Source organism: Tachysurus fulvidraco, chromosome 15, assembly GCF_022655615.1.
Source record: "Tachysurus fulvidraco isolate hzauxx_2018 chromosome 15, HZAU_PFXX_2.0, whole genome shotgun sequence".
Lineage (NCBI taxonomy): Eukaryota > Metazoa > Chordata > Actinopteri > Siluriformes > Bagridae > Tachysurus > Tachysurus fulvidraco.
This window is the reverse complement of record NC_062532.1, coordinates 19,671,179-19,682,555: the sequence shown is the minus strand read 5'-3', so window position 1 is coordinate 19,682,555 and position 11,377 is coordinate 19,671,179. Positions and strand designations below refer to the sequence as shown.

The window sequence follows — 11,377 nt, the reverse complement described above, 5'->3', positions numbered from 1 at the left end:
TCAGTCTATCACTCTGTGTTTCTCTGTCTGTCTGTTTCTCTGTCTGTCTGTCCGTCTGTCACTCTATTACTCTGTGTTTCTCTGTCTTTCTATCACTCTGTGTTTCTCTGTCTGTCTGTCTGTCTGTCTGTCTGTCACACTATCACTCTGTGTTTCTGTCTGTCTGTCTTTCTATCACTCTGTGTTTCTCTGTCTGTCTGTCTTTCTATCACTCTGTGTTTCTCTGTCTGTCTGTCTGTTTGTCTGTCACTCTGTGTTTCTCTGTCTGTCTGTCTGTCTGTCTGTCTGTCTGTCATTCTATTAGTCTGTGTTTCTCTTTCTGTCTGTCCATCTGTCATTCTATCACTCTGTGTTTCTCTGTTTCTCTGTTTCTCTGTCTGTCTGTCTGTCTGTCTGTCTGTCTGTCTGTCTCTCTCTCTCTCTCTCTCTCTCTCTCTCTCTCTCTCTCTCTCTCTCTCTCTCTCGCATGCCATGGAGTAAAAATAAACAGTGTAAGAATAAGTCTAACTATCTGCTTGTGTTGAAATTCTAGCTGGCAGGAAAAGTGATCTGAGAGGGTTGTGTTTAATTCGCTTTCACTCAGATCTTCTCTTTCTCATCTTACCTCTCGGCCTCTGGTGTGAACAGGAGAGCTTGCGGGAGTCGTGCACTCAGGTCAGCACCTTGCAACAACGTGAGCGCGAGCGAGAGATCCAGAGAGAGCGAGAGAAGGAGCAGGAGCGGATATCTCAACCTTCTCAGCTCGGAAGGTCCAGAGACTCTGAGGAGCAGAGGGACAGCAAGCTGGAGGTAAAGCTGAAGGAGTTGCAGGACAAAGGTCTGGTGCAGCTCAAAAGGACGGCTTCGGGATCTCTGGACATCGAGGTCGTCCCTGTGACTGTGGTGCAGTACGTCCCTGCTGCTGTCTCTGAGACAGGTACGAATCGGTCCCAGACCCGCGGCACTTTCAGCTATTATTCTCTAATTGTTTTGTGTTCCTTAAAATTCCTCTTGTTTTTTTTTTTTTACATTAAAAAAATTAATAAATAATAAATTAAGAATATTAGAAATAATTAAAAGGTAATCATTTGAATATCAATATTTATTCATTTTTAAACATTAATTCATGAACATTTTAATAATTTATAGTATTACTATATATTATTAAAGGTTAGCATCATTATTAAAGGTCATTTTAATATTATTTATAATGTTTTATATTGAAATCATTTCATATTCATAATATTTTTTACCATTCATTTCTGCATGGCAACATATTCATTATTTGTAATTATAATTAAATAGAATTATATAATTATAAGTATTATTTACTTTTATATACATGAATATTAATAATTATTATTCATGACTATAATATAATAGTAGAATTATTTATACATCAATAATATTTTATATATCCTAATATTGACTGTATCAGTGATGGAACATGTTTATTTTCATTCTTCATAAATATTCTTGTTTGACTTCTAGACTCAGCACCAGCCAATCAGGCTGCTCCCTCTGTAGCTCCTCCCCCTCCTCCTCCACTACCTGGTGAAGCTCCCCCTGCTGCCTGTGTTGTGCCTCCGCCACCACCTCCTCCTCCTCCTCCTCCTTCAGGGTCTGGAGTCCCACCTCCTCCACCACCTCCTCCGCCTCCAGGTGGAGGCCCTCCTCCTCCCCCACCCCCTCCTGGGTGTGGCCCTCCGCCTCCTCCTGGAGCTCCTCCTGCACCGGGGGCTGAAGAAGGTAACGATGCTCTTGAGCGCACTGAGCATTACACACAATCAGCGATGCCACTCTGGCACACACACTGAGAAAAAGAAGATGCAATAATCAGTTTTTTTTCTTTTTTCCGCCCAAAGTGAAGAGCAGAAAGCCGATTCAACCGAAGTTCCGCATGCCGCTGCTCAACTGGCAGGCTTTAAAACCCAACCAGCTGGAAGGAACTGTGTTTAAAGAGCTGGATGATGAACAACTGTTACAGGTGAAACACCAGGCACAAACAGCAGAAAGAAAGAAAAGGCATACGATATAAATATTATATTAAAAAAAAAAATTAATGTTATTTAAATTTTTTGTGTGAAACTAATTATTTAAATGACAGCAACATTTATTTATTTATTCATTCATTTATTTATTTATTTATTGTCATGTTTCATGTTAAACAACAATAGTATTTCTAATTATATTATTACAATATTATTTGTCTATATTTTATTTCTTAAAACAATATTATTGAAAATGTTCTTAATAATAAAAATGAATAAATAATAATAATAATAATAATAATAATAATAATGATTAATGAGCAATATTATTCATTATAAACTAATAATGGTGGAATTATTTGAAGTATTTAGAATAAATTCCCATTTATGTTATTTAAGAAAATGTAACTTATATTTAAATATGATTATTTATCTTTTTTTTTCCATATTAAAGTTCTAACGATATTTCCTGACCCAGGAGCATAAAGGTTTTAGAATGCATCCGGTGTTAATGTGTGTTCAGCTGATATTTACTGCTCTTTGCTCGGTGCTTCTCACTCACAGGAGCTGAACATGGATGTGTTCGCGGAGCAGTTTAAGACGAAGGCACAGGCTCCTAAGACTGATATCTCCAAGATTAAGATAAAAGCTGAAAAAGCTCCTACTAAAGTTTCTCTCCTGGAGGCCAACAAGGCCAAGAACCTCGCCATCACCCTGAGGAAGGCAGGCATGAGTCCTGCTGATGTCTGCACCGCCATCGAGAAGTAAGCACAAACATCTGCTTTATGCTGCTTTATACAGGCTTTAATACAGGCTGAGATTTTAAAGACTTACCTCATAACTCATAATGAAAGGGTTCAAGAAGAACATTTTTTTCTTTTGTCTTCCATTTTAGTTCCATTATAGTTGTCCATGCTGTTAAAAGCTGGATGGTTCTGTGTAGAACCTAAAATGCTAAAATCCCTAACTTCATATATAGACCCCTTAGACGAGACCCCTAAAGAACTAGAACCAAATGAGGATCTTTGTGTCCGAGTTAGATGGCTCGTGCATGCGGCAAGATTTGTATTATAGAGAACCTTTAACGGTTCTATCTTGGACTTCATAAACGCTCTATAGACAGGGCAATGCTGGCAGATTGGGGTTCAAGCAGATTGGGGTTAACCGTGTCTGTCCCAGAGTGCTGTATCATGTCTCAACTTGTAGGGGTTTCTATTGTGGCTCTCTGAAGAACCTTCAATATCTGTGGAACGTTCTGCTTGCAAAAAATGTTCTTTGTATATGTTAATGTTCTTTATGGCTCAAAGAAAAAAAAAGGAGATCTTTTTCTTTACCGAAGGTGTCTTTGGGAACCAAAAATGGTTCTTCTATATCTGTGAAAACCCTTTTTTAGTTCTTCTTGGAATTTAAAGAGTTTATATACTGTATATAGGATCCCAATGAACATTGGACATGTTTTTATAAATAAAAGTGTAAAGTAGTTAAAAAATAATAATCTGATGAAATCTCCATGTCTTTCTTCTTCTTCTTCTTCTTCTTCTTCTTCTTCTTCTTCTTCTTCTTCTTCTTCTTCTTCTTCCTCTCTCTCTCTCTCTCTCTTTCTCTTTCACACTCAGTTACGATCAGCAGGCCCTGAGCCTGGACTTCCTGGAGCTCCTGGAGCGCTTCATCCCATCAGATTATGAGATGAAGCTTCTGCAGAACTATGTGAAAGAAGGACGTAATCTAGAGGACCTCGCTGACGAGGACCGATTTATCATGAGCTTCGGGAAAATCCCTCGCCTAGCTCAGCGAATCAGCACGCTCACCTTCATGGGCAACTTCCCCGACACGGTTAAGCGGCTGCAGCCGGTCAGTATAGTGTGATCTCAAGCTCTGATCGCTCTGATTTATATGGAATGGGTATTTAAAGTGCGTTCAAATCAGTTACGACTTCTCCTCCTTGTTACCGTAGCAACTGAACTCCATCATCGCGGCCTCCGTGTCCCTGAAGTCTTCTACTAAGCTGAAGAAGATCTTGGAGGTGAGTGAGATGATCACAAAGCTGTCACTGTCCTTTATTTTGGGCTTCTCCATGCAGGAATACATTTTAGCTTCAGCGATGGATGAAAAGTTTAATTGAAAATAAAACGCGGTACAGAGAGTGTAGTCGAGGGTTCGATTCCCACCTCCACTGAGTTAACATAGTCTCCCTATGCTTCAGGGTTTCTTTCAGGTTCTCTGCTGTCCTCCACCAGTCCAAAGACACTCCTTGGTGTCTATAAATTGTCAGTATTGTGTGTTTTGCAATGTCCAGGATGACCCCCCTAAACCTATGGCAAATACCAGAAACTAGATTGATAGTGGAGTAAGGACGTGATGGTCCAGCGGTGAAGGCGATGGGATCTTGATCAGAAGGTCAGGGTTCGAGTCCACAAGCTGCTGAGGCATCAACGTTGGGTTCTTGAGCAAGGTCCTCAACCTCACTTGCTCCAGGGGTGCCGTACTATGGCTTGGCCCCATAACCTGGGATATGCAAAAACCCTGGGGAAGTCATGGTCAAGTGGTTAGAGACTCCTAAGGTTTGACTCCTAAGGTTGTGGGTTCGAGTCTCAGGCACTGAGGTGCCCTTAGAGAGTCAAACTCCTAAGGTTTGACTCCTAAGGTTGTGGGTTCAAGTCTCAGGCACTGAGGTGCCCTTAGAGAGTTTGACTCCTAAGGTTTGACTCCTAAGGTTGTGGTTTCGAGTCTCGGGCACCGAGGTGCCCTTGAGCAAGGCCCCCGAACCCCCCCAACTGCTTCCCGAGCGCCGCAGTATAAATGGCTGCCCACTGCTCCGGGTGTGTGTGTGTTCACTGCTGTGTGTGCACTTTGAATGCAGAGAATGAATTCTTCGTATGGGTCACCGTACTTAGCCGTACGTCACGTCACTTTTATTTATAGAAGTCTCCGAGTCTCCGGAGGTATAGGAGTCTCCGTGCTCAGAACGTTGCAACACTAAACGGTTTAAGAAATTTAAAATCGAATTATCGTGGATTATAACTTGCTCACCCGCTTGTTTCGGAATGGAATTGATTCGAAATATTTCTCCTCTAGATCATTCTGGCTTTCGGGAACTACATGAACAGCAGTAAGAGAGGAGCGGCTTACGGTTTCCGTTTGCAGAGTCTGGATCTGGTGAGTTCTGACCAAACTTCAACTGCGGCTTATATTAAATCTCATGCGGTTTCTTTAATGCAGATGGGGGACGTGGTATCTTAGGTCCCAGATACACCAAGCTACCACTGCTGGGCCCCTGAACAAGGCCCTGAACTAAAGGAATTCTGAGCGTGTTCATGTTTCTGACTCGACGTATAAGTGACATCATGACTGGTTTATTGACTATCAGTGACATTAGAATAAGAAATGATGAGAGAAATAAAAACTCTGGTGTGTTTGAACTGTGTTGCTTTTACTGTATTATAAATGATGGTAATTTTTCGATTCAGGAAAATTAATTGATTGTTTTTTTTTTTTTTGTCTTTCTGTCTTATGGCTTCTTTAGCTGTTAGATACAAAGTCCACAGATCGTTCTCAGACTCTGCTGCACTTCATCGCTAACATGGTGCAGGAGAAATACCCCGAGCTGGCCTCCTTCCACACCGAGCTGCGCTTCATCGACAAGGCTGCTCTGGGTACCAGCTCTGAACTCCATTACACACACAGACACACCTGAACACACTCCTATACACACACCTACTGTATACACACACCTACTGTATACACACACCTAGACACACTCCTATACACACACCTAGACACACTCCTATACACACACCTACTGTATACACACACCTACTGTATACACACACCTACTGTATACACACACCTACTGTATACACACACCTAGACACACTCCTATACACACACCTAGACACACTCCTATACACACACCTACTGTATACACACACCTACTGTATACACACACCTAGACACACTCCTATACACACACCTAGACACACTCCTATACACACACCTACTGTATACACACACCTACTGTATACACACACCTACTGTATACACACACCTAGACACACTCCTATACACACACCTAGACACACTCCTATACACACACCTACTGTATAAACACACCTACTGTATACACACACCTAGACACACTCCTATACACACACCTAGACACACTCCTATACACACACCTACTGTATACACACACCTACTGTATACACACACCTAGACACACTCCTATACACACACCTGAACACACTCCTATACACACACCTACTGTATACACACACCTAGACACACTCCTATACACACACCTAGACACACTCCTACTGTATACACACACACCTAGACACACTCCTACTGTATACACACACCTAGACACACTCCTACTGTATACACACACACCTAGACACACTCCTACTGTATATACACACACCTAGACACACTCCTACTGTATACACACACCTAGACACACTCCTACTGTATATACACACACCTAGACACACTCCTACTGTATACACACACCTAGACACACTCCAACTGTATACACACACCTAGACACACTCCTACTGTATACACACACCTAGACACACTCCTACTGTATACACACACCTAGACACACTCCTACTGTATACACACACCTAGACACACTCCTACTGTTTACACACACCTAGACACACTCCTACTGTATACACACACCTAGACACACTCCTACTGTATACACACACCTAGACACACTCCAACTGTATACACACACCTAGACACACTCCTACTGTACACACACACCTGGACACACTCCAACTGTATACACACACCTAGACACACTCCTACTGTATACACACACCTAGACACACTCCAACTGTATACACACACCTAGACACACTCCAACTGTATACACACACCTAGACACACTCCTACTGTATACACACACCTGGACACATGCCTGAACACAAACCTGAGCACACACCTGGACACACACATTACCCTATTCCTGAACCCAGACACCAGGACATACACCTGAACACATACCATATCACATTCCTGAACACAAACCTGGACACAAACCTGTACATGCGTCTGGACACTTACATTACAACACACCTTACCCCATTCCTGAACACAGACACCTGGACATACACCTGGACACACACACCTGGACATACACCTGGACATACACCTGGACACACACACCTTTACATGCACCTGGACACACACACCTGGACACACACACACCTGGACACACACCTGGACACACACCTGGACACACACACACCTTTACATGCACCTGGACACACACACCTGGACACACACACACACCTTTACATGCACCTGAACACACACACCTGGACACACACACACCTTTACATGCACCTGGACACACACACCTGGACACACACACACCTTTACATGCACCTGGACACACACACCTGGACACACACACACCTGGACATACACCTGGACACAGACACCTGGACATACACCTGAACACACACATTACCCCATTCCTGAACCCAGACACCTGGACATACACCTAGACACAGGCACCTGGACATACACCTGGACACAGACACCTGGACATACACCCGAACACACACCATATCACATTCCTAAACACATTCCTGAATACAAACCTGTGCATGCTTCTGGACACACACCTTATCACACGTCTTACTACATTCTTGAACACAAACCTGGACTCTCACCTGGACACAGACCATACCACATTCCTGAACACCAACCTGTACACGCTTCTTACCACATTCCTGAATACGGTCCTTAACACACACCTGAACACACACCTGAACACACACCTGCACTGTAGCCATGTGTACTGTATAATAAGTCAGGAATTCTTCTAATTCAGTTTTACTCACACTGTAAACTTCACTGCTGTGTTCATGATGCGTTCTCGGAGATGTTTGAAGCACAAAGGGACGCGTTATAATAAACATCTATCCCTCTGTTTGTCTCAGTGTCTCTGGATGGCGTGCTGCAGGACGTGCGCTCTTTAGAGAGAGGGATGGAAGGAACCAAGAAGGAGTTCATGGTGCAGGATGACATCACAGCGCTTAAAGAGTTTGTTAAGGTCAACAGCCCGCTGCTGGACTCGCTCGTTAAAGACGGCAAGACGGCACAGGTGAGGACTCACACACACTAACACACACACACACACACACACACACACACACACACACACACACACACACACACACACACACACACACACAAACTTCTACATACAGTATAGTTCAATAGAGTAACGTATAAAAAAACGACTCTGTTGTTCCACATTCTGTCCACCAGGAGGCGTATGTTTCACTGGTGGAGTATTATGGGGAAAACCCGAAGACCACGCAGCCCTCCATGTTCTTCCCTCTGTTTGTCAGATTCGTTAAAGCTTACAAGGTAAGAGACTGAAGTGAACTCGATCTAATAAAGTAAACCAAAATTGTTTCTTAAAACGTGTTTAGAAAAAAAAAATAGCGTTAATATTCAGGTCTAAAATGTTGAGTAAAGGAAAAAAAATAATAATTCTAAACTCATGTACTGAATGACACCGTTTTATTTATTGAAAAAAAAAAGTTTGTTTTTGTTTTGATAAAAATCGTCAAAAAAAGTTTTCTAAAGATGGATAACTGGAAAGTTTATTATAGAAAAAAAAGAATAAAACACTTGTCCTGGGGTGTCCTGTTAGATGGAACTCATCTTTGTGTAGTTTTACAAAACTTTGAGAAATGTAGATTAATAATAAGAAAATAAATCATAGAAAATATCTATAAAATAATCAATATAAATATAAAAATATATATTTACTACTTCAGATTACAAGAGAAAAACATATAATGAAATATATATATATATATATATATATAAAATTGTATTTATATTTCATTATTAAATTGTATTATATATTCATTAAGTCTCTGGTCTCTGGCAAAATAATTTCCTTTGGGATTAATAAAATTATATTTTATCTTATCTTATCTCATCTTATCTCATGTCATCTCATCTTTATATGTAATCAAAATCATTTGTATTAATCTGTAAGAAAATAATAGAACTGACTGGTAAGAAACATCTTTCTAGTGAATAGATGTTTGAACTCTTCGATAAATTAAGAAAAGAGAATAAAATGCAAGCATGTGCGTGATGACGTTCCTCCGTCCACGACAGCAAGCGGAGCATGAGAACGAGCAAAGGAGGAAGCAGGAGATAGCGGCGGAAGAGCAGACCACGTCTTCGCCCAAGAAGAAAGAAGTAACGCCTCAGAAGGTCAGACTCACACACCGGACTTTTAGTCTTTTCCTCTCATCCTATTTTAAACATTTCGGTTACCTTTTTTTTCTGTTGTTCAGGGTCCCATGATGCCCAAGATGCCTCAGATGGATCTGATAGCGGAGCTGAAGAAGAGGCAGGTGAAGCCGCAGGTGACCGACGGAGCCATAGAGGACATCATCACAGGTAACCACGAGCTACAGGAAACGTACCTGTTTATACTCCACACTCCATACGATGTTTACGCTTTTCAATTCTTGATTTTTTTTTTTCCCCTCTCATCAGACTTGAGAAATGCTCCGTACCGCCGGACCGATGGCCGAAGACCAGCTCAGCGCCAAGAAAATTAACCTCCATTAACGTTTGTCATGTGACATCTAGACTTTTCTGCACATTTATCTGAACAGTATTATAATATTATTTTTTATCTACAATCAATAAATCTTCAAATACACTGATATGGTGCATACAGTGCCAGACAAATTACACACTAACACACACACACACACACACACACACACACACACACACACACACACACACACACACACACACACACACACACACACACACACACACACACACGCATACATACTTTCTGCCTGATCACTTTTTTTTTAAAATACCTGTATTACTTTTAAACAGCTGTACATAAAGACAGATTTATAACATTTTACAATATGTTGTACCTCATGGTACTTTTTTTTATTGTAATTGAGCTACTGGGACTTAAATATTTTGTATTTTTTAAAATTTCAATGGTTCAAATGTCTCTTTGAAGCCATTAAAAAAGCTACGTTGAACAATAAGCTGTTTAAATGTGATTTTCTTTACTGCACACGAAGCTACTGGTTTTACGACTGAATTAAAATCTCCAAACAGATGGAGCTGTTAAGACAAGTGCGGCTGTACGTACAGTTTACACTTCAGTCTCAGTCTCGCTTTAAACTTTATTTAAATCCACATTCTGATACGAGAATGTAAAAGGGATTGAGATGACGATCAGATGAAGATCTTCAACAAACCTTACAGGAAGTTTAGTTATGCTCTCCACGATTAGGCTTCTTGAAGTAAGAAGTTGTCGGGGTGCCAATAATTTTGAAACAAGTTCTTTTCCACTCATGTCAGCCAAGAACAGGACCGAAAGGCTATCATAAGCACAGTCTCACTGAAGCCGGATCACACTTGGCTGACAAGACTGGATCCTGACTCGTTTCAAAATTATTGGCACCCTTCAAGTTTAATGTATTGATCATGCTGAGATGCTTTTCTGCTCAGCACAGTGACTATATTACTGAGTTACTGTATCCTTCCTGGGAACTCGAACCAATCAGGCCTCTTATTACCAAAGCGTTTCCACTCACAGAACCGTCACACACCCGACGTCTTTTTGTTTTTTTACAACAGCTCTGGATTTGGGTGAAAATTCCTGAAATATTCCATCCAGCCCATCTGTAACAACATTCATTTCACGGTTAAAGTCACTGAAATCAAACTTCATCCCCAATCTGATGTAACATGATTGGCTGATTAAATCACTGCATAAATGTCCAGGAGTGCTAATAAAGTATATACTCTAATCATCTAATCGAAGATTGTCAATGTCGATAAACTCCTTAAATGACTTCCTCCGACTTCTCCTGCATCTGAGCAGCTTTACGATCCAACGAGTTGTAATATTTCACATTTAATATTTGCTAACAGTTTCCTTCGTACAGTACGTCGGTCAAAAAAAAAAAAAAGAGAAAAAACATAGATGGGAGGGGGCACAAACTTTTGCACACATCTTTATGAGCGTCTCGATTCGCCTTTCTTCTGAGCCTGAAGGTATGAAAACTTAAATGATCATAATTAAAAACAACACAATCTGAACAATCATTTACAGAATTGTCAAAAAATATTGTATACTTCAGTCAAAAAAAGCCTGGGGGGCACAAACTTTTGCACACACCATTCTGTTCATCAGGATTCAGCTGAGCTTTTTCATATTATTATTATTATTATTATTATTATTATTATTATTATTATTATTATTTTTTATATTTTATATATAATTATATATATATAATATATATAATTATATATATATATATATATATATATATATATATATATATATATATATAAAGCGCAACATTTTAGGTGTA

At 40.5% G+C, this 11,377-nt stretch overlaps 1 protein-coding gene across 1 annotated transcript in view; it reads left to right on the top strand.

The window, feature by feature from the left end:
- The window catches only part of fmnl1a (formin-like 1a), a 33,132-nt gene extending 23,310 nt beyond the window's left edge, over positions 1–9,822 (top strand). Inside the window, exons 14-26 of the mRNA XM_027161185.2 lie at positions 628–916; positions 1,471–1,728; positions 1,845–1,966; positions 2,535–2,734; positions 3,587–3,821; positions 3,925–3,993; positions 5,046–5,126; positions 5,494–5,623; positions 7,928–8,091; positions 8,259–8,360; positions 9,129–9,227; positions 9,311–9,416; positions 9,516–9,822. Coding sequence (XP_027016986.2) covers positions 628–916; positions 1,471–1,728; positions 1,845–1,966; positions 2,535–2,734; positions 3,587–3,821; positions 3,925–3,993; positions 5,046–5,126; positions 5,494–5,623; positions 7,928–8,091; positions 8,259–8,360; positions 9,129–9,227; positions 9,311–9,416; positions 9,516–9,580 — 1,920 coding nt within the window. The 3' untranslated portion in view covers positions 9,581–9,822. The remainder of the gene's footprint in view (positions 1–627; positions 917–1,470; positions 1,729–1,844; positions 1,967–2,534; positions 2,735–3,586; positions 3,822–3,924; positions 3,994–5,045; positions 5,127–5,493; positions 5,624–7,927; positions 8,092–8,258; positions 8,361–9,128; positions 9,228–9,310; positions 9,417–9,515) is intronic.
- The last annotated feature ends 1,555 nt before the right edge of the window (positions 9,823–11,377 follow it).